The 24,790-nt window shown below is 32.4% G+C and overlaps 1 protein-coding gene and 1 non-coding gene across 4 annotated transcripts in view; both read left to right on the plus strand.

Annotated features, from left to right (window-relative positions):
* The window catches only part of Ccn (cellular communication network factor protein Ccn), a 294,872-nt gene that overhangs the window by 235,626 nt on the left and 34,456 nt on the right, over positions 1–24,790 (plus strand). For all 3 annotated transcript variants that reach the window (XR_013007498.1, XR_013007499.1, XM_076416498.1), the window contains exon 8: positions 11,826–12,022. Coding sequence is in view for 1 of the 3 variants with exons in the window: in XM_076416498.1 (XP_076272613.1) it covers positions 11,826–12,022 (197 nt within the window). In the remaining 2 variants the exon portion in view is untranslated. The remainder of the gene's footprint in view (positions 1–11,825; positions 12,023–24,790) is intronic.
* On the plus strand, positions 23,191–23,329 carry LOC143204376 (U4 spliceosomal RNA). Its single transcript, XR_013007598.1, has one exon. It is a non-coding gene; the product is annotated as a U4 spliceosomal RNA (small nuclear RNA).

The following is a 24,790-nucleotide window of genomic DNA, read 5'->3' on the forward strand; positions in this document are numbered from 1 at the left end:
TTCGTTAAAAATTATTATTCTATTTCTTTAATATATAAAAATAAAATTTAATTATTAAAAATGATATTTAATTATTATTTGAAATAGTATTAATTTTTTGCCAGCTTCTTCTCGCTAGCTGTGAATTGTCCATATATGTGCTATATTAAGATTTTAATTAACATATTGCCGCTTCAGTGCATGATTCAGTGCTCAACTATCAATAATATAGGAACATTTCTAATTATTCTTATTAATATATCCAGAATTATTTTTTTTTTATAATGCATCAAACATGATGGGACATGGGCATACACATAGTTTATTATTATTCTTATTTCATTGGCAAAATGTTGGACATGTTGAGCTACTCTACTATTAAGAGGAAAGTTATTTGTCTTTTCTTTCCTTTAAAGAATATGAACAAGGATTTAAGAAAAAAATCAAATATATTTGTAGCAATTTTACTTTCCACCATTCAAGATATTCTACATAAATTAGGACAAAAATGCTATAACTAACTTCAGACAGCTAGATTATTGCATTTCAATAGTGTTGAAAATGTTTATTTCCTAACCAAAACGCTGCTGTTGATACTAAAGAAATATTTGTTCATTATCTAATGCTGGTTTTTCTGTAATTACCAGAATGGCACCGACAAAATCAAAGGGATCAAGGAAGAGTTGGGATGTAGAACAAATGGTTAAAGTCATTAAAATGGTTCGGGGGAAGAAAATGGGTTTCTGCAAGCGGCAAAAGCTTTCAAAATTCCAAGAAATACTTTGCAATTCTTAAGAGTGAAAATTGAGCTCAATTCAAAAGAAGCGAGTACCACAACATTAGGCAGGAAAAAGGTGTTAGGTACTCAGTTGAAAAACATTTGAATGGAATAGAAAGACTATAGAATTAAACGGTAGAAAGTAAGTTTTGTGGATTAACAAAATGAGTTCGCAGAATGCGCAGAATGAGTTAGATGTTGGCAGAGCAAAATTCATCCGGTGAATCTGGCATAGCAGATAAAACATGGTTAAGACTATTTATGAAAAAACACAAAGATAAATTGTTACTTAGAAAGCCTACAGGAACGTCATTTGCAAAAATTAATGTTTTCAACTGGGCGAGATATACGAGAAAAATAATGGCAAAGAACAGAAAAAGGTCTATAAATAAGAAAACAAAAAACAATGATGTGTTAAATGGTGAAGGTAAAGTGAAGCGTAATTTCACTGAATCTAATTTTTGTCTGTTTACCATATGTGTTTACGTTGTTTACCAATTCCCTAATTTCAAGGGTTCACTCTTGGTGTTGGGGTAGGTCTTTTGCATCAGACCAAATTTGTTCAGTTATATTTCAGGTTAGCAGCTCAAGATCGTCTATGGTTTTGAGTCTTACGTTTAAACTGATTTGTTCCTGCATTACAGGTTTAAACGTGCCCCAGTCAGTAAATTTGTTAGTAAGATTAGGCTTCTTTGTTTTTTTAAGAATTGATGCGCCTAATGTCAACAATACTGGAGTGTGATTAGATGATAGTTCGTAAAAGTTCTCGATGTATATTTGATTTGATGAGATGCCTTTAGAAATGAAATAGTCCAGTAGGTCTGGTACTTTATTACTGTCGGTCGTCCAGTAAGTGAGTTCGCGTCCTGAATGATAGTTACATGTAATATTTATTGCTGCGAGTAATTCGGTTCCTTTTCCAGGTGTTACTAATCGTGAACCCCAGGCTTCTGTGATGAATGTAAAATAGACCTTTGAGAGAATTTCTATATGGATGGAAAAATCGAAAACAAGCATTAGATAATGAACAAATATTCCTGTAGTATCTAAAGAAGCGTTTTCGTTAGGAAAAAACATTTTCAACACTCAATATATAATGCATTATATACATAATATCAATAATCTAGCTCTGAAGTTATTTATAGTATTTTTGTCCTAATTTATGAAGAATATCTTGAATTTCGGAAAGTAAAATTGCTACAAATATGTTTGAATTTTGTTAAAAATCCTTGGTCATATTATTTAGAAGAAAGAAAAAATAAAGAACTTTCCTCTTAATAGTAGGGTAGCCCAACATTTCCAACGTATTGTCAATGAAATAAGAATAATAATAAACCATGTATATACCCATATTTCATCAGGTTTCGTGCATTATGAAAATAATTCTGTATATATTAATGAGAATAGTTAGAAATATTCCTATATTATTTATAGTTGAGCACTGAAACTTGCACTGAAGCAGCGATATGTTAATAAAAACCTTACTATAGCCCATATATGGACAATTCACAGCTAGCGAGAAGAAGCTACCAATGAATTAATACTATTTCAAATAATAATTAAATATCATTTTTAATCATTAAATTTAATTTTTGTATATTAAGGAAATAGAATAATAATTTTTAACGAAATCCTCAAAATTAATCTAGTGTAATAATAGCACATCATTCAACAATATTCCATTAGGCAGTACAAAAATTCAAAGGAATTGGGATTGATGAAACAAGGTGAATGAATGAAAGTGAAAAATATTCTTGAAGACAAAAATAATGGCGGCCAATAAACTACATTTAGTATGGAGATATCCCACCAGAGAAACTAAGTGTTTGACTGGATGGTCAGAAGCTATTTCTGAAAATAAAAGGTCCACAGAGAGTTTTGAAAACCCGAAGTTATAATTATGGAATGTGTCTGACAGCTATGAAGAAGTCAGAATATAATGAGTTTGAGATTTTACAGGAAGCTTTGAGTCATTCTAACGGCGATTCAGGGAGATATTTGAGTCTGAGTAGTGTGTAAAAATTCTAAGCAACAGTGGATCAAATATGAATCTGAATAATTTACTTGAATTAAAATATATATAATTAAATTAATAATAAAATTAATATATATATATATATATATATATATATATATATATATATATATATATATATATATATATATATCTATATATATTACCCCTGTATAAGCTATTAAGTTCGGGCCGCAATAATTCGGATACGCTTTTCTCACCGGGAGGAGAAAGCAAGAGACCTGGAAAATCCACAGTTGTTTATTACTCGACTGACTTGAACAGTGACTCGGAAGGTGAAAGTGACTAAAGGACACTTTCAGGATATGTGATAATGCTGTGTAATGCTGGAAATTCTTGAGATAAAGTGGTGAGTGAGAGTCATAGAGTTGAAACAACTATAGGTATGCAAATAATTAACAGAGTATAACTATAGGAAATGGTATTGTAGGGTGTGAGAGATTTATGCCTTTATAGTTATCAACTCCGGTTTCTATTTATCATTTGCTTGTTAATCGGAAAAAGTAATCAATTTAGTTTGAGAGGTAAGACGTAACTGGAAGGACATTTCTATAGAGAGTGAAAATATAAAGAGAGTAAAAATATATTATAAAGCATATTATTATATAATAATTTGCTGGAAGTTTTGGAATTTTCAAACTGCATTTCGTTCAAACCATGCGTTCAAAATCGGCCAGCAGTAGCTCAAATATTTATTCCATAATTTGTCACACCTAGTAAAATATATAGAAAAAAGTCCTATAAATAAATAAATAAATTTGTTGTTTATATAAACTTTTGTTTATACTGTGGATGTTATACCATACCAGTAAAATCTAAAACATTAAATATTGTCCAGTCGATATATATATATATACATATATATATATATATATACATATATATTAATTGTAGTGTAACTATGATTGCAAATCTACTCAAATCTCATGAAAGCTGCTGAACATTTCTTTCGTGTCAGGAAACAGATATAAAAAGATATAACTATGTATGAAAATCGGATAATTTCGGTGGAGCCAGCTTAGGTAGAGAAGACCTCCTAAAAATATATAAATAAAGACCAGACATTGTTAGTTCCCGTTTAGTCACACTTACAATAATTTGTACACTCCTAACATCAGAAAAAAGATACGTTAAAAACTATAAGCGTAAAGTAAATAATCATTGGAAACAACAGCAAAAATTTGATAAAATTTTATTTGACAAAATATTTGATGTTTATTTATTTAAGAGTGTAAAATGTGGATAAATGGTATCAATATTCTTCAAAGCCGGCTTTATTGGCGCAGTGGTAAAGGTGACAGGACAGTCCACCGTGGCAATAGTCGCGGGTTCGAATCCTTTTGGGGCATGGTCGTAAATTTATGTTCGTGATTATTTAACATTTGTGATTGTCCTTAGGCAAGAGTGCAAAATCCGACAGGGAAAATGATCCCAGTCACGCCAGTAACCAGGCTGAGTAAGACCGGATGTCTTTTGAGATGATTTATAAAGTTGGTCATTTGCTAGTTGGTAGGCTTAATGCCGAGGACCGTGGTTCAGGACCCACGTCAAACTGTAGGACCAGATATATATATATATATATATATATATATATATATGTATATATATATATATATATATATATATATATATGTATATATATATATATATATATATATATATATATATATATATATATATATATATTCCATCCGTAAACATTTAATAAACATAAATGCATTATCCCTGTATAAGCTATTAAGTTCGGGCAGCAATAATTCGGATACGCTTTTCTCAATTACCGAGAGGAGAAAGCAAGAGACCTGGAAAATCCGCAGTCGTTTATTACGGCATAAAACTCTGGTCATTTACCTCCTCGAAAAGTATAATTTCCCGCATTATCTCTGCCCCTAGTCTTTGATCTTCGTTCGAATAAATTCGCATTTCCGCCCAATGAAACCTCCTTAATGGAATCCCTGTTTGGTTTCGGCAATTTGCTTACCGCGAAGTGGAAAACCTGTTGCTATATTTAGAATTTATCTGACTCCGAGTCGGTTTACATCGAAATGGATACATTCGCTAATGTTCTCACGCTATTTCTTAACCTATGTCTTAAAACAAACAATAAAGTTGTATTATATATATATATATATATATATATATATATATATATATATATATATATATATATATAAATTAACATAAAAAGTAGAAACGGTCGTTTTAGCAAAAAATCTTGTTTGATTTAAATTTATTTCAATATTAAATTTTCATTATACCCACTGAGTGTTTTCGGGTATAAATTATTTGGCGAATTTTCCATAAACCGAGGAAAATCTGTGCAAGGAGAGAAACGCCAAATATTCCTGTCGGTGTTTCGGTAAATAACACCCAGGGCATTTACCTTTCGCAAAAACATCGCTCTTTTCATTATCCCCCAGTCTCTTTGCTCTTTGATCTTTATTAATATAAATTACAATTTGTATTTTCCTTCTTTGCAGCGGAAAGCTTTTTGGGGCGGTCGCGCGCCCTGATCTGGAAAATATGCAGTTTTTGAATATTATCCTCAATTTTAAAGGTCGATTTAATGAAACTGTCGAATGAAAACCCTTGATGGGTCCGCATAATGATAATAAATGTCCAGTTTCCTTTTATATTATTTAAACTTTAACAAGGATTGGCTTGGTCTTTGGTCTGTATTGATTTTTGAAAAACCGAGTATACTTTTACCGAAATAACATTTTTCCTATTCTACAAACTGATTTTCTTTATTCTGTCCATCTTCTTCATCTAATTCATCGCAAACAATTGACTCTTAGTGATAGTCACTATTACCTGATATTATTCCGCACCTTTTTTTTTATATGTCACTATTACCTGATATTATTCCGCACCTTTTTTTTTTATATATTTTAAAGTCTACTTTTACCAACGAGGATTTATCTGGTCTGGACCTACAGTTTAACGTGAGCCCTGAACCACGGCCCTCGGCATTAAGCCTACCAACTAGCGAATGACCAACTTTATAAATCATCTCAGAAGACATCCGGTCATACTCAGCCTGGTTACTGGCGTGACTGGGATCATTTTCCCTGTCGGATTTTGCACTCTTGCCTAAGGACAATCACAAATGTTAAATAATCACGAACATAAATTTACGACCATGCCCCAAAAGGATTCGAACCCGTTACTATTGCAACGGTGGACTGTCCTGCTAACTTTACCACTGCGCCAATAAAGCCGGCTTTGAAGAATATTGATACCATTTATCCATATTTTACACTCTTAGATAATTAAACATCAAATATTTTGTCAAATCAAATTTTATCAAATTTTTGCTGTTGTTTCCAATGATTATTTACTTTACGCTTATAGTTTTTAAAGTATCTTTTTTCTGATGTTAGGAGTGTACAAATTATTGTAAGTGTGACTAAGCGGGAACTAACAATGTCTAGTCTTTATTTATATATTTTTAGGAGGTCTTCTCTACCTAGGCTGGTTCCACCGAAATTATCCGATTTTCATACATAATTATATCTTTTTATATCTGTTTCATGTCACAAAAGAAATGTTCAGCAGCTTTTGTGTGTAGATTTGCAATCATAGTTACACTACAATTAATAAATATATAAATATATATATATATATATATATATATATATATATATATATATATATATACGACGATATTTAATGTTTTATATTTTACTGGTATGGTATAACATCCACAGTATAAACAAAAGTTTATATAAACAAACCAATTTATTTATTTATGTAACAACAAATCTCGTAGGACATTTTTTTTTTATATTTTCTATATATGTGACAAATTATGGAATAAATATTTGAGCTACTGCTGGCCGATTTTGAAACCATGGTTTCAACGAAATGCAGTTTGAAAATTTGAAAACTTCGAGCAAATTATTATATAATAATATGCTTTATAATATATTTTTACTCTCTTTATATTTTCACTCTCTATAGAAATGTCCTTCCAAAGTTTCGTCTTACCTCTCAAACTAAATTGATTAGTTTTTCGATTAACAAGCAAATGATAAATAGAAATCAGAGTTGATAACTATAAAGACATAAATCTCTCACACCCTACAATACCATTTTCTATAGTTATACTCTGTTAATTATTTGCATAGCTATAGTTGTTTCAACTCTATGACTCTCACTCACCACTCTATCTCAGGAATTTCCTGCATTACACGGCATTATCACATATCCTGAAAGTGTCCTTTAGTCACTTTCACCTTCCGAGTCACTGTTCAAGTCAGTCACTAAAGTATTAATTTCCAAACTATCTAAAACATGTTCACGATTCCATCATCGATCATCAAGTTCTTCCTCTGTATGTCTTATCGAGTTCATCCAAACCGAAGGTGTTATGGTCGACAATGTTTCCTTCCACATATCCAAACAGTTTATGAAATATCCTCCTTCTCAACCAGCACCTCTTTTAATAATAATTATATGCTACCCCCCATATCAACTCGACTGGATTGAATATGCAGTGATAGGGAGGAAGTCGTAATACTATGTGACCATATTGTTCAGCCATATAATCTACTGTATATATTTTATCGGGCTTATTTGTAAAAAATGTAAACTGCAATAAACGCAATGAAACATTTTATTTATACTTACTTAGCAACAATTTCAAACATTTCAGTTCTTAGCATAGTCTCTTCAAAACTTCAAAAATATTCATATTTTGAAAGATATTCCTTCATTAAAGCCTTTGTTGATGCTATTGTTAGGATTTTCCCACCAGTTTGCTATGATATGGTACATTGTCCATAATAATAGTTCCTCCATGTTCTTTAACAGTTGATTTTCAAAACATAACTAAAACATATTAGGTACACTTCTCCATGGTACCCGCCCTTGGACTTGTAGGAAAACATTAATTCTGCACCAGGATTAAAAATATTCTTATTCGATGCATGAAAAGCAATATATCTGCAATTAATTATTAATAAATATTATGAGCAATAAAACCTAATCAACTGCGATTGTAACACTTAACTTTTTCCATCAATTTTTGTTGTTTCTACACTTTTTTGTTACTGCCTGGCCAAGAGCGTCCAAAAAATGAAATATTCAAGTTTCATCAAGATACATAAAGTCAAATGATTTATATTCCTTGATTTTATTGTACGACTTTAAATATTAAATTCTATTTAAGGCAATGTCTGGAAGTTCCATTAGACCTCTTCGGGGGTTATCTTTACACCATTTAAATACTATGCACCGTAGGGGTGTATGAAGGGATGTCTTACATCACTCAAAATGCTGCATGTTCTTAACTGTTTTATGTATACTTTCCAGACTAACAATTCTCCCTGAAATAATTTTAATAAATTATGTTTATATCGATAAAATAGTATGTGTACCTACTGTTCATATGCATTTCGTATATTTGATCTCGAATAGAGCCAATAGTTTGCCGGTTGATAATCTGTAGTAATTATAACTAATATTTTGAATAATTTTGTGTTAGTTGGATAACCGGATTTGACAGGCTAGTTCAGTTTCACGTTCGTACTAACCATATAGCATTGTGTCTCCTTTTAACTAGAATAAAATGAGAAGGGAAATATTGTTTGATCCTGAAACGAATTTTGTTGAAAAATTGCGGCAGGTAATACATTAAACATCTATACATATATATATATATATATATATATATATATATATATATATATATATATATACTTTAATATTAAAATAAGTTAATTTTAAGATTTATTCAGATTGAATCAAAGCCGCAGAAAACTTTTGGGGCGTACAAAACCGCTCAAGTCTCCATTATAAATTAAACTAGAATTTTAAATTAAATATCCAATATAAAGTCTGTTGACTAGTAAAACAATTTCCCGGCAGCGTAGGAAAATCGCCCGAACCAAAAAGAGTCGGGAATAAAACATTTAATTCGCGTTTTAGTAAACAAAACCCCTTCCGTTCTTCGCCCAGGAAACTTTTTCCCCTTTATTGGAATAAATTCTCATATTTCTCCTTTTCCGCCTATACCGAGACCCTAATGTTTGTTTACTTCAGCGATTCGGAATTGTCGGGGAGACGCTGAAAAAAATATCGTCTCCTCCCGGCTGTATCGAAGATTTGCATGATTTGTTGGACGTTTCTCGAATATATGTGTCTATCTGTGTGCGTATCCCATCAGACTAGATTACAAAACACAGAGGAATTGGAATGGTATCTCCCATGTATTACCTGGGAACAAGTTTAGCTTTCATTTGCCACCAGAGGGCGCGACTGACAATATGAGTAGCGGGAAATTTAAAACATTTTAATAATAATAATAGCAGTAGTAAAAATAGTAAAAGTAAAAATGCAATAAAATTTTTAAAATACGTTTTATTTAAATATATGTTAAATTTACATTGCAAATAACAGGTCAATTGAAAAGTCCCCGGCCTGACACATAGACGGCGCTACTAGAATTAAATACATATGTTTTTTAGTTCGCCCTGGCCGTCAAAAGATTCGTGTATAAATTTGACAGCTGTCGGATCATTAGTTTGTGAATTATAGCATTTTGAGTGAAAAAAATGGATAAAAAGTAATTTCGCGTGTTGATAAAATATTGCTTTTTGAAGGGAAAAAATACAATTGAAGCAAAAACTTGGTTTAATGGCGAGTTTCCGGACACTGTCCGAGGAAAATCAGCCATCAAGGATTGGTATGCTAAGTTTAGACGTGGTGAAATGAGCACCGAAAACGTTGAACGCATTTGACGCCCAAAAGAGGTTGTTACCGACGAAAACATTTATAAAATCCACAAAATAATTTTAACTGACTGTAAATTGAAACTGAATTAAATAGCAGACACTCTAAAGATATCAACTGAACGTGTACATCATATCATTCACGAATATTTGGGTATGAGAAAGCTCTGTACAAAGTGGGCGCCGCGCGAGCTCACTTTTGATCAAAAACAACAGTTGATGATTCGGAGCAGTGTTTGAAGATAATCAAGCGGAATATACCCGCGTCTTTGCATCGATATGTGAGAATGGATGAAACATGGCTCTATCGTTTCACTCCGAAGTCCAATCGACAGTCATCCGAGTAGACTGCACACGATAAATCCGCTCCAAAGCATGGGAAGACGCAACAGTCGACTGGCAAGGTTATGTCGTCTCTATTGTGGGATGCGCATGGTATAATTTTCATTGACTACCATGAAAAAGGAAGGACCATCAACAGCGACTACTACATAGCGTTATTGGACCGTTTGAAGGACGAAATCGCCGAAAAAAGTTCTGCTTCACCAAGACAATGCACCGTATCACAAGTCAGTGAAAACGATGGCAAAAATCCATGAATTGTGTTTCCAATTGCTTCCTCATCCATCGTATTCTCCAGATCTGCCCACAGTGACTATTTCCTGTTCTCAGATCTCAAAAGAATGCTCGCTGGGAAGAAATTTTCGTTGTGTGAAGAGATGATCGAAGAAAGTGAGGCCTATTTTGAATCAAAGGTCAAATCGTACTACAAAAATGGTTTCGAAATATTGGAGGGTCTCTATAATCAGTGTCTTGAAGGGAATTATGTTGAATAAAAAAAACTAAACTTACTAAAATAATGTGTTTTACTATGGTAGGCCGGGGACTTTTCAATTGACCTGTTATTCTTTCGAGGAAGAACTCATAGAATTTTCTATGTTTAATGAAAATATATGAAAACATAACATAAAAAATTTAATACAAAACTTATATTTTTAAATATACAAAGTTTAATAAACTATTGAACATGAAACATTTTATATTATCTTAAATATAACTCGGTTAAATATAGAGTACAGTACAATATATATGTTGACGACTATTTAATATGAACTGTCCTTTTAATCTTATTTTTGCCAATTATTTATTGCAAGTATATAATTGTTCGTCATCCATATATTTTAGATGTTGCAATAAAAAATGTTTCATTTCTCTCTTTTGTTATTCTGTTCGCTTTCTCACCCACCAAAACAAATAACACCTAACTATTAACTTTCTAATCACGTCTCTTTGAGAATGCTCAGTAAAGTTGATCGTGTTGGGAAATACAGGCATTTGCTGATATAAAATATTGGCCAGACTGCTTGATAAGTTTTGTGCATAATCTGGGATTTAAATAGAACAGTGCGAGACATCATTTATTAAGAAGGTAACAAAAGTCACTGGCTTCGTCAAATTACATCAGTTATACTGCCGGGCTTCAATAACTTCACTGTTCAATCAATGCTTTCCTTTTCCTATGCCACAGCTAAAATAGGGGCATGTCATATTTTTCAAATCAGTTACATATAGTTAACATTATAAACGACTTATTTAAATAACAACTAGACCCCTGTGCATCCACATCCCTGTTAAGCAATGCTCTTCCACATTTCGGTTTGTAGTCTACTTATGTTAAATGTACACGATAAACCCTTTTTCCCTTATTTAAAACCTCGCCAGAGATTCCCATCAGTATTTCATTATTTTTTGCTAAAAGCCATCTCTGGCATATAGCAGGATCCCTAGGAAAGCTGTGCATTCTATTTGAAATTTAAGCAAACAATTTTAACTAAAAAAGAACCATAAAAACACAGCTAACAAAATAAGAATATTTAATACGTAAGTTTACAAGTTTTTTAAGTTTGCTTTGTCAACCATGATGGAAAATGCATCCAATTCGAAAGAGACGTTTTCAACAAAAGCTTTGTCGAAAAAAATTAAACCGAAATGCAAATTGTTTCTATAGGAAGTATATAATTACCAAAAAAGTCCAAAACATCCAGTAATTTCTTGATTATTTCCAACAAATATAAACACACGTACTCTTATTACGCCTTCTTATTTTCTAGAATAACCTTCTGAAAGCAGAAAGTGTCAAATCTCAATTTTATTAACTAATTTATACCTCGAGCCACCTAGTCGCAAATTAACAAACTAAAACACTGTTTCGCATGCGTCCATTCAAGATACCCTTCTAAATCCTCGATATTTTGTAGACTAGACGTAAATATTCGTTATTTTTCCGCTTGATTTTCAGCAGAACAACCACCTTCTTGCCAACCGTCGTTTTCCAGATGGTCGACGTGTTCGAGCGAGTGCGGATCGGGCCTGTCCTCCAGGAAGTCGAATCTGAATGCAAAGTGTCTGCCAAATACCGAGACGAGGATATGCCAGACCAGACGGTGCCAAGATAAAGACTACGTTATCAGCCATCGAAAACATCACCATTTGAGAGTAAGTTGTCATTTTTAACCAGATTTTATTCCTATTGTAATTTGGGATTTATACTAATATCAACATACTCTCCTTATATTTACATATTTTACAATGGCTACTTTCATTTCAAAACATGGATTTTGATACGCAAGGACTTGATATATAGAAAACAGGTGCTGTCGACATTTTGAACTGTTCTTGTGTACTTTTTTGACCTCAAAAATGTAGGGCCGAGTTACAGAAATAGCAGCTTCAAATAGAGGATTCACCCCTAATGACCAAATATTCATGAAATATTAAATATACTGATTTTCCAATGAGATATTCGTGAGTACTCATCCATTTTACAATGACTTTATAGCATGAGTTGGTGCATAACATCAATATTTGTTTTCGAATATTTTTACATTTAATCCTTGATAATTACTTTATAGGAAAGTTGGTGTAAACAAAATTGAAAATTAATATTTGTTAAATAATATATTTAAAAGTACTTTTATTAAGTTTATTTTGAATAGTCTATTTAAAAGGTTTAAATAAAAGGCCAATTAAAAAGTCCCCGGATTACCATAGTAAAACACATTTTTTGCCAAAATTATTTTTTTTTATTCAGCATAAATCTCTTGAAGGGTGATACACTGATTATAGTGAGCCTCCAACTTTTCGATACCATTTTTGTAGTACGATTTGTCCTTTGCTTCAAAATAGGCCTCAGTTTCGGCGATCGAAATGTCTTCCCAGCGAGCACTCTTTTGATATATGAGATCAGGAAATAGTCGCTGGGGGCCAGATCTGGAGAATACGCTGGATGAGGAAACAATTCAAAGCCCAATTCATGGATTTTTGCCATCGTTTGCACTGACTTATTTCAACGGTATGTAATAGTCGCTGTTGATGATCCTTCCTTTTTCAAGGTAGTCAATGAAAATTATTCCATGCGCATCCCAAAATACAGGCGCCATAACCTTGCCAGCCAATTGTTGGGTTTTCCCACACTTTGGACTGTTGATTGAACTTTGGAGTGAAATGATGTGCAAAAAACTCGAGTTTATTACGCTTGATCAACACTGCTCCGAGTCATCAACTCGTCTTTGTTTTTGGTCAAAAGTGAGCTCGCGCGGCAACCACTTTGAACAGAGCTTTCTCATACCCAAATATTCGTGAGTGATATGATGTACACCTTCAGTTTACATCTTTAGAATGTCTTATTTAATTCGGTTTCAATTTACACTCATTCAAAATTATTTTGTGGATTTTTTAAATGTTTTCGTCGGTAACAACCTCTTTTGGGCGTCCACTGCGTTAATCGCCTTCGACGCTCATTTCACCACGTCTAAACTTAGCATACCAATCCTTGATGGTTGATTTTCCTGGGGCAGTGTCCGGAAACTCGGCATTAGGCCAAGTTTTTTCTTCAACTGTATTTTTTCCCTTCAAAAAGCAACATTTTACCAATACGTGAAATTCCTTTTTATCCATTTTTTCACAATAACAAAAGTTGCTTCACACAAAATGCTACAGCTCACAAACTAATGATCCGACAGCTGCCAAATTTATACACGCTTTTTGAGCGTTAGGGCTAACGAAAAAATACATGAAACTAATTCTAGTAGCGCCATCTATGTGCCAGGCCGGTGACTTTTCAAATGACCTGTTAGTATAATTTTTGTGTTATAATATTTTTTCCCAATATATTTCTTCTAGATACTAGATTTATCTCATCACCGAGCCAAAGAAATTGATTTCAAGAAACCTAATTCATTTTGGTATTATTTTAAAATTTTAAATCATTCTATTAACTTAATTTTATTATTTTATTGAATTCTGCAATTTGTATAACATTTTTCAGGTTTGTGTATCAAGATCCCATAGGCACTGATATAAGTTTTATGTTTCTATTTTACAGGCACTATTTACTTTTGACAGTTTTTGATTTTTGATATATTTTTTCTAAATTTTAGCTGAACTTACTTTAGTAAATTCTTTCAAATATTCTTTAATTATTTCTTTGTTGTTTGATATCTTTCATGTTTGTCTATCAAGATTACGTAGGCACTATTTCTAATCTTTACGTTTCTTAGTATTTTTGAATTAATATGAATATAAATAGTTTATTTTACCTAAATACTTCATTAATTTAACAAGAATTTTTTCTAAAGTAAACTATTGGCTTTACAATTGATTTTATTATTTTTTTAGTGTTTTTTTTAATACATATTGGATAAAATATTATTTTACTTATTTTTCAATTAATTTTTGAAGGGATAAGCTAAATTCAGGTTTAATTCAGTTAATATTACTTAAAATATCTCACTATTTAATGGTATGTTTAAATATATTTTATAGAGTAAGTCTTTTTATATTCAAGTGTTAAACAAATTACGAATAGAACATCCCGTTTTATTATTTCCTCAAGTTTTACATTTGCATTACATTTTAAAACAAAATATATTTGTTGATATATAGATGCATATTCCCGAAAAGAAACTGATGTTTGAGGTTATATTGTTTTAAAATTCTTAAAATTTTATTAAATATTTAATTATATACTTATTGAATAATACTTTAGACGTTCGATTTCTAAAATCTCATTCATATAAATTCACATATTTATTATGTATACTTGAACTAAGTTAAAATATGTTTTAAAATTATTATGTAAATTTTTGGTACATATATTTTTAATATTTTAAATTTTTTGACAGTTTTTTAATTTTCGATATATTTTTTAAAAATTTTAGGTGAACACATTTTAGTAAACGTTCTATATTTTTCAGCGTTTACATATAAAATTTATTTATGTTGATTTTGTATTTATTTTCCAAGTAATTTTAGATTCTTATGAAGATTTCCCCAGATATATTATTTGATAAAAATTACATCTATTTTATTAACCAAGAACCATTTGTTTTAGTCGTTTAGGTATATTTTAACTATTTATATAAGACAACAGTTTAAAATACGTTTGTTCTAACTTATTATAAAGTGCTATATTAAATATCGATAATCCGTGGAGAAGTTTAAATATAACTAAAATACATATTCTGAATGTACTTGTTCTAGTTACACTAGTTCCTAAATAAATCAAGGTATCTTTCTAAATTCTAAATATTAATTTTATTACACAATGTTTTTATATATCTGTAGAATGATACTTTCTAAATTCAACACTAAACAAGTCATAGACGCTACAACTGATTTTAATATGTTTATTAATATACATACAAAATTACATTTTTATACGTATTTTTTTATATGCAATGTAATTATTTTGCATAAAGCAGTATAATTAACACTCTGTTTAACTTGTGTTAATATTTTCTTCACTAGCTAGTAAGGATGTCGATAATTCAGTTTTTATTTAGCCAGGCAGTGTAATATATTTTGTTTCTTTGAAATATTGATTTGGCAATACTGAATAAAATATGTCGAAATTATTTAAAATTATTATGTTAATTTTTGGTACATATGTTTTTAATATTTTAAATTTTTTGGCAGTTTTTTAAATTTCCATATATCTTTTAAAAATTTTAGGTACACATTTTAGTAAATGTTCTATATTTTTCAGCGTTTACATATAAATGTTATTTATGTTGATTTTGTATTTGTTTTCCCATTAATTTTAGATTCTTATGAAAATATCCCCAGATATATTATTTGATGAAAATTACATCTATTTTATTAACCAAGAACCATTTGCTCTTGTTTCAGTCTTTCAGGTATATTTTAAATATTTATAGAAGGCAACAGTTTAAAATATGTATTCAAAGGTACTTGTCCTACAGTGCTAAATTAAATATTGAATACAAGCATAGTTGGAAAATAAACATAATTAATTAATATGTTCCTATATAATTTATATAATTAATGCATATAGAAGTAACGTGAGGTATTTATATTTTCATTTTTGCATGAATGTTTTGTTTATATGTTATTTTATCAATTTCAGATATTTAATTATAATATATATATACTAGCGACCCGCCCCGGCTTCGCACGGGTGCAATGCTGATACTAAATTAAATACACTACAGAAAAAATATGAACGTTGTCTATAAAAACATAGCGGCCCGCTCCGACTTTGCACGGGCATAAAATATATATGCCTATGTCACTCAATGAAAACATGATTAAAATCGATCCAGTATTTTTGGTTCATTCATTACTGCCCTTGGCCTGCACGCATTAAATTTGGAGTAAAACAATTCCTCTTCCCCTATACTTACTATGAAGATTTCCTGCTATCTTTGAAATATCTAAATTCATACAATTTTTATTACATTACACATTTTTAAACACAAATTTTAAATTTGTAATATCAGCGAAAATATTTGTTTAATTTACATGCTGTAAGGAACCATATTGATCTATATTAATTGCACACTGTATTTAAGGTACTTAATTCGATAAGGATTAATGCCGTATTGCTTAAAATAGCTTCGTAAATAAGCCATTTTCTCACGTAAAAAGTAAACAATAAAAATGGTTAATGTGGGTTATCCCTAAAAGATAAACATATACCATCGCGGACTTTTTTGTAGATCTTTTTATGGTGTACAATACTGTAGTACATTAATTTGATCTAACTCGTAGGGTTAGGCAGCGTTTTTGCTAATTGCTAAATAAGCCTAAAAAAATAGGTTAATTTACGACATCATGGTTAATGTGGGTTATCCCTAAAAGATAAACATATACCATCGCGGACTTTTTTGTAGACTTTTTTATGGTGTACAATACTGTAGTACATTAATTTGATCTAACTCGTAGGGTTAGGCAGCGTTTTTGCTAATTGCTAAATAAGCCTAAAAAAATAGGTTAATTTACGACATCACGTTGGAAACCTCTAAAATTAGCAATGTTGCCTTAGTATATTATGCATGTATTATACATATAAACCTTCCTCTTGAATCACTCTATTGAAAAAAACCGCATCAAAATCCGTTGTTTTATACTATGTAGTGATAATACGGACACAATTAGTATATATTTTTATATGAAATGTGTTATATTATCGTAATGTAACATGTAGTAGTTCTGTATATTTTATTTATTAGCAAATATTAATAAATTTGCTATTATCACAATTATTACTTTAGCTAACGAGGTTCACAGACAAAGGAATAGCTAGTGTCGCAAAATGATTCAAGAAATTAGATAGTATAGATAGCAATCTAAATAATGGCGCATACATTGAGGGGCTAAACTCAATAGCAACAAGTCTCCATATTAGTTACAAAAACCTTTAAATTAAAGATCAAATTCACTCTATTTCCCTCATTGTTTTTCTGTTTTGAAAGAAAAAGCTTAAAAGTTAACACAAATATATGCTAAATGTTTCATCAGCACTTTATATAATTTAAAATCATGTTTTAAATTGTGCTTAATTAGTATGGATATTAGAACCAAATAAATACACTCATATACTGTATATTTGACCCAAAACTGATTTAATGCTGTTTTAACGTTTCGAGTACTTAGACATCAATATTTATTTCCGTCAAGTCATCGCCGCAACGCCTACTACAAAAATCGGCCGAGCGCGAAAGGACACGGCCAAAGCCTCTCGACGAGGCCCAAAAAGAGGATTTGCATATTTCCATCGAGGCCTAAAGCCCTCTCCGGAGCATCATTCATACATGTCCGAAAGCATGTCCTTCAGATATGCGATGTTATATAATTTTGCACCGGGACTTCGGCATTAACCTAATTATGACGAAGTCGGCCTCCCCAAGGGTTGTTCATCGTCCAAACGGCTTTTAAAGCAGCCAAACGACGAGCAGGGCCGGTCTTTATATCTATATCGTCCTCTAATCAAACTAACGTACGAGTGCGGTGATGAAATAATAATGCAGATTTATGTTCCAGTTTTGATATGTGAAATATATAGAAAGGAATAATAAAATAATATGAACATCTGATATATACGCAACGTAAATTAATTAGTGATCATTTGCAACCAAAACCGTTTCAAAACAGCTGAAATCGTTCGCGAAATATATACATAGAGTGTCTAAGTGGTTTCTAATGAAATGTTGTCCAATTCTTGTACCAAAACATTCGCCAATTGCTTTAATGATTTTGGAGGTGAACGTCTGGCAATTGTGCTGATCAGGGAAGACGTTTGAGGATTCTCAAACCAAGACTGACACTTTTTAGCTGTGTATATGGGTGCATTATCATCTTGGAATTTGGCAGGATTTGAGAGCAATATGCTAGGCATAATAGAAACATCTTTGTTAAGAAGGTCGAGATATTCATTGGCAGTAATCCTTCCAGTGACGACAGTAAGAAGACCAGGTGAATACTACGATATTGCCCCCAAATTATAACGAAACCTCCCCAAAGCTTGACTGTAGGAAGCAGAGAGTCCGGATCGTAGATTTCTTTTGAGTTTTTCCTTATATGAACCCGGCCGGTTATGATCATCAAGTTTTATGATCGTTGTCCATTTTTCCAAACATAACGGCTGGAGCAATGTAGCAATGTAAAAAGGGAGGGGGGCCCGTAACCAATGATTTCGAACTATACCATATTCTTGCAATCTCCAAGATTTATGTCCGTTGCATCACTACTTTCGTAGCTTAGCGCTGACTTCCATTATAAAGGACGTCGCGGTCACAACCCTTCCATGAATGAGCTTTGTGGAGATCTTGCAGTACGCTTCTTATCGAAACAGCATTAATCATGAAAGCGTTAACTTCTGATATCACTTTTGCCGCCATAGTCTTTTGCTATCTGACCGCAAACATTTTTAATTTTCGCCGATCTTTGTCTTTGAGTTTCAACCGCTATTCCTCTTTGCTGATGTTTTTTGGATGCTGGATGCTTGTGGATGTTATTGCTTATGAAACGTTAAATAGTTCAACTGTTTTCGTCACAGACGCTCGAACTAACCGAACACCAATGATTTCATCGACCACTTATTTTAACATCAAAGCCTATAACACTCTGAAATATATCTGTAACCATGCATGTAAACTGAGTAATGCACACCCATGGCATTATTTATACAGAAGCAGCATTGTCAACACTTAAAAATGCATAGTGTTCATATTATTGCGTCTATCCCCGATTTACTAAAAGAAATGGAAATATTACACACTAATTGTAATCTCTCAGATAGAACAGATCATTTGAAAAGTCCCCGGTCTGACACATAGATGGCGCTACTAGAATTAAACCCATACGTTTTTTAGTTAGCTACAACCCTCAAAATATGCGTGTATAAATTTGATAGCTGTTGCAACATTAGTTTGCGAATTATAGAATTTTGACTGAAGCAACTTTTCTAATTGTGAAAAAAAATGGATAAAAAGGAATTTCGCGTGTTGATAAAATATAGCTTTTCGAAAGAAAAAAAATCAGTGAAAGCAAAAACTTGGCTTGATGCCGAGTTTCCGGACACTGTCCCAGGAAAATCAACCAACAAGGATTAATATGCTAAGATGTGGGGAAATGAGCACCGAAGACAGTAGGGGGACCATCCTGTCGCCTTTATCACTGCGCCAACCAAGCCGCCAGCCACAGTTATCATTTACGGTCATTCACCACCTACATAATGATTTTGAATGACCGTACATTGAAATTGAAGGAAATAGCAGACACTCTAATGATATCAACTGAACGTGTACATCATATCATTCACGAATATTTGGGTATGAGAAAACTCTGTGCAAAGTGGGTGCTGCGCGAGCTCACTTTTGACCAAAAACCCGAGTAACCCCTGTAATAAACCCGAGTTTTTGCATCGATATGTGACAATGGATGAAACACGGCTTCATCACTTCACTCCGAAGTCCAGTCGACAGTTATCCGAGTGGACTGCATACGATGAACTCGCTCCAAAGCGTGGGAAAACGCAACAGTCGGCTGTCAAGGTTATGGCGTCTGTATTTTGAGATGCGCATGGAATAATTTTCATTGACTACCTTAAAAAATAAAGGATCATCAACAGCAACTATTAAATAGTGTTATTGGACCGTTTGAAGGACGAAATCACCGAAAAACGGCCACATTTGAAAAAAAAATAAAGTGCTGCTTCACCAAGACAATGTCCGTGTCAGAAGTCAGTGAAAACGATGGCAAAAATCCATGAATTGTGCTTCGAATTGCTTCCTTATCCACCGTATTCTCCAGAGCTTGCCCCAGCGACTATTTCCTGTTCTCAGAACTCAAAAGAATGCTCGCTGGGAAGAAATTTTCGTCGAATGAAGAGGTGATCGCCGAAACTGAGGTCTATTTTGAAGCAAAGCACAAATCGTACTACAAAAATGGCATCGAAAAGTTGGAGGGTCACTATACTCAGTGTTGAAGGGAATTATGTTAAATAAAAAACTAATTTTGCCAAAAAAATGTGTTTTACTATGGTAGGCCGGGAATTGTTCAATTGACCTGTTATCTCAACCGATTTATTAATAACAAGCAATCAATTGAAACTAATATATTATTAGGTATTTGTTCGTCCAAGACCTAAATTCGTTCAACAAAAGATTAATAATTAAATAACCATTTAAGTAAAATTATTTGATTAGAAAGGGAAACTCGTAAAATTTGACATTTATCAACGTAGTAGCCGTCAGTTATAAGCGATATCGCATCAATATCACATGATTTTTCTTCTATTCGTGTCTTAAATAGAGTAACGATCTTTGCAGTAATTTTTCTTCTCGTAACTTCTACTACTAATAAACTGGTAGTATGATAATTCCAATTTAAGTGAAATAAGTGGTTTCGAAAGGTTAAGGATGGTTAGCCGGATGAAGTTGCCGTCGAGAGTAAAACACAATCATCATTATAAACATATAGCATATTAGCACTCAGAGAGAGTGTTTATTTCTCTCCCATCCAAAAATTGATTTTGCCGTAGAAGTTTATGACGAATTCGTTTATGTTCCATTCGACAGATATTTCCAAATCATTCTAATCTACGTTTTGGCTTTGCTCATCAACTGTACACTGATTGTCGCATTTTAAATGAATGCATACATCATGAATACATCATTCTAGTATGATCTTAGGGCGGAATATGTCAGATAACAATGATCCGAGTCTCGAAGCCATACAGAACGCAATATAAGCGTTCGAGAGAGGCGTATTTTAGGCTTGATTGTAATACTTCCTCTCTTTTATACTCACCTTCTTAGAGAAGCAGATATTCCTGCAACTTTTGTAGTGAACACTCAATACAATTCTGTGGAAGTGAAAAGACTGGTTGAAGAAATACCTATTTATTACTATATTGAATGATACATGTGGTCGACGGGAGAATGGACAGGATATTAGGTTAGGTGAAGAAAGTACGGTAGCGCTGTGGAAGTGGTACTGTTACAAGGGGTAGAGAAAAGAAAAGAGAGTGAGACGTCGTCGTGGTGGTTTTTTATAGCTGGGAACCGCATGGTACCAATCTACCGGCGTTGCGAACCTTTGAACTTACTGTAGGTGAATGCGTGGTGGCTTGAATGGTCGTAGCGGTCGCTACATTACAATTATATTATTATGTATTGTATATTATATTATATTATCTTAATTTTGATCGTTTTCGGTCCATTTAAAAGTTTGGATTACTTAAAGTTTTAATTGAAGACTGGCATAGACAAAATACTCATACTAAAGCCTCTCAATCTGGTATTTGCTATCTTATATTGCTAACTATTTCTTATATAATATTCATTTGTTTTGCTAGAAAAGATGTTATAATAATATAACGAATTACTATTAAATTGATATATGTCGAAAATAAATAATTTATGTATATTTTTGAGTGGTTTAACAAAATCTAATTTAACTAAAGAGATGTTTGTTCCATCCTAATAATAGTTAAACATTCATTTGATAGCTAAAACTATTGGAATCAATAATGTTAGAAATAAGACAGTGGATGAAAAAATAGAATCAAAGTGTTTTTAACAAAAATAAGCTTTTGGATATATTTTTAACAGCTTACTCTAATGATAAGGATTTCAACCATATCTCCTTCTGTCAATCGAGGATTTCATTTTAAATAATTCTTATGGGCGATCTTCTGATGTTCATGTAGTTTTTAGATCTCTTTCGCATGAACCATCTTCTAGTCTTCTATAGCCAACTTCAAACAAACCAGCCAATTTTAACTTAAAAACCATTTTAACCAACCTTATTTGTACCATTCTTAAGTAAGCTGTAAAAGTTATTTTTATGATTTTATAAAACTGTTGACTCTTTTAATTCAACTGTTAACGTCAACAATCTGCCCGTGGGCAATAAGTAATATTGTTTGATTTCACTTAATAATATAACCATCCTAACACGTAGAAGATCACTTCAGTAAGTGATCTGCTGTACAATTTATAATTTAAATCTTATTATAGATATTATTCTAACTTTTTTTAAAGTCTATCCTAACTTATTCTAATGACTATTCTAACTTATTCTAGAAATTATTAAATTTCACTCTATGTCTATTAACCAGTTCGTATGGTAGTTTGCGTTTGAGCCTACGCACTTCACTGTCATTGCGTACATTTAACTGTTTGGTGAGTGCATTAGGATGCACTAATAGTCTTTCAAAGTACTTCGCACTAGCACTTCGAGTCACACTCGTTATGGGTTCTATGGAGATATCGCGTTGAATCAGTTTGTTGGACACGTAATATGAGGCATCGACGATGACTCGCAACACTTTATTCTGGAGCCTCTGGAGGATATCTATGTTAGATTTGCTAGTAGTACCCCACAGTTCAATACCATAGGTCCAGATGGGCCTAAGTATTGACTTATACAGCAAAACCTTGTTATCTAATGATAATTTAGACTTACGCCCTGTTAGCCAATACATTTGGTTTATTTTAAACCCAAGCTGTTTGCGTTTTGTCACTATATGTTTTTTCCAAGTCATACGTCGATCAAAATGCATTCCCAGATATCTAACGCTGTCTGCTTGCGAAAGTTCATGATTATTCAATTTTACTGGGGGACATGTTCTTCTGCAAAGGGTGAATGTCATATGGGTAGATTTTGTCTCCTTTGCTTTGATACGCCACGTTTTCAACCACAATTCGACTTTGTTAAGATGAAGTTGGAGGTTTTTTGTGACTGATATTGGATCATCGTGTGATGATAAAACCGATTTATCGTCAGCATATGTTGCAACAGTAGTGTTTTGTGAGGTCGTTAGGACAGCTGTGTACATAAGATATAACAATGGGCCGAGCTTTGCGCAGTGGCATTATCGTAACCAATGAGGCTTATCCGAGGTGCGATTATTGCTAGTTGAAAACTAGTAAATTATATACGAAATAATATTACTAATAGTTGTACACATTTCAGAACATTATTTTAGAATTATAATATAGTACACTTTAATTAATTACCATTTTAAAACTATAACAGATAGTATATCATTAATATTCAGCATTGTTATCATGTTAATATCGCAAAAAATATTCGAGCCTATAAAGCTCATAAACAGAGTTCTACAAAACGAAGTAAAACAATACCCTTTTTATTAAAATACTGTTTTTATCGAAACACATATAGTTCCGTCTCTGCGCCCTGCAGTTATATGACGTCCTCAATTATACATTGCAGGAATAAAGAGGCGGTTCACTCACTTTGAAAAGCTGGAGATGTGGTACAACGACATAATGAATAGACTTTTTGTCCCATTATTATTGTAGTGCCAGCAATACGACGGAGCCTGTTGGCAAAAATGGAAAAATAGTCATACTGCATCGATATTGCGCCATTGATGTTTGATTTCAATGGGACTATTTTCAATTCGCAGAGACCGGTTCGTTAGGGTCGTTAAAGAAGTCGTTAAAGTTTTAATAACAATTAAATTAATGTAAATAATAACAACGCCCTGTATAGTGCCTTGAAGAACAGTAATTTTAAATATTTTTCAATTTTTTTTATCAGCTTTTTTCGAACTCAATAAACTTTACCCAATAAAAAGTGAATTAAAAGTATTGAACTTTTTTTATTGTTGAAAATGCCAGGCTAACGAAGTTTATATATATATATATAAGAGTAATTGTTGAAGTTAAATTGATTCGCTTTATGTATAAATAAAGGAAGGAAACTTTTAACGGTTTTAAATATAGAAGGTTGTTCAGTAAATTCCTGGAAATTAGGAATGGGGTGCTAAATCTGACAAGTAGGGCTGGACGTTGAAATCAATTTTATTAAACGACTTCAAAAAAGGAGGACGTTCTATCTTGGGCTGTATATATTTTTTTAATGTATTTTCGCCGATTTCTCCATCAATTGTAGAGCGATGTTCAAAATTCGTTTTTATTCCAAAGACTGCAGGTAGTCCCATTGGAACCAAGTCAGGATCAGATGAGGGGAAGGGGGGAATCGAGGGAAACCCTCATATTTCGAAAACATATACAATCAAATATTTGTAGTTCAGTATAAAAACCATTTAGTTTACTTTTTAAGTACTAACCATATCATATTGACAAGTCGTACAGGTATCGCAGGCAACTGATTCTATGGTGTAGTGGTTAGAGCGTTTCCAGGGGGGGGCAACAACTTTGTATTGTTCTAGTTTGATTAGAACATTTGTCAAATCACCTAGACTAGGTAGCGGACCCCGGTGCCTGAAGCGCTCCTTATTCCTAATCGTTGTTCTTTTATTCCTATTTTTCCACATACGCGCTACACCTTTACTTGGCCTACCCATTGTAATACTTAATAAAATAACTGCGTAAATTGTTGGGTAAATATCTCAATCCGGTGTCTAACCCAATCAACACAAAAATAATAATTAGTTTCTGACATATTCACAAAATTAAATTACGAATA

The sequence above is a fragment of the Rhynchophorus ferrugineus genome, unplaced genomic scaffold (assembly GCF_030347505.1).
Source record: "Rhynchophorus ferrugineus isolate W39M unplaced genomic scaffold, kcgeb_rfMv2 rfM10, whole genome shotgun sequence".
Lineage (NCBI taxonomy): Eukaryota > Metazoa > Arthropoda > Insecta > Coleoptera > Curculionidae > Rhynchophorus > Rhynchophorus ferrugineus.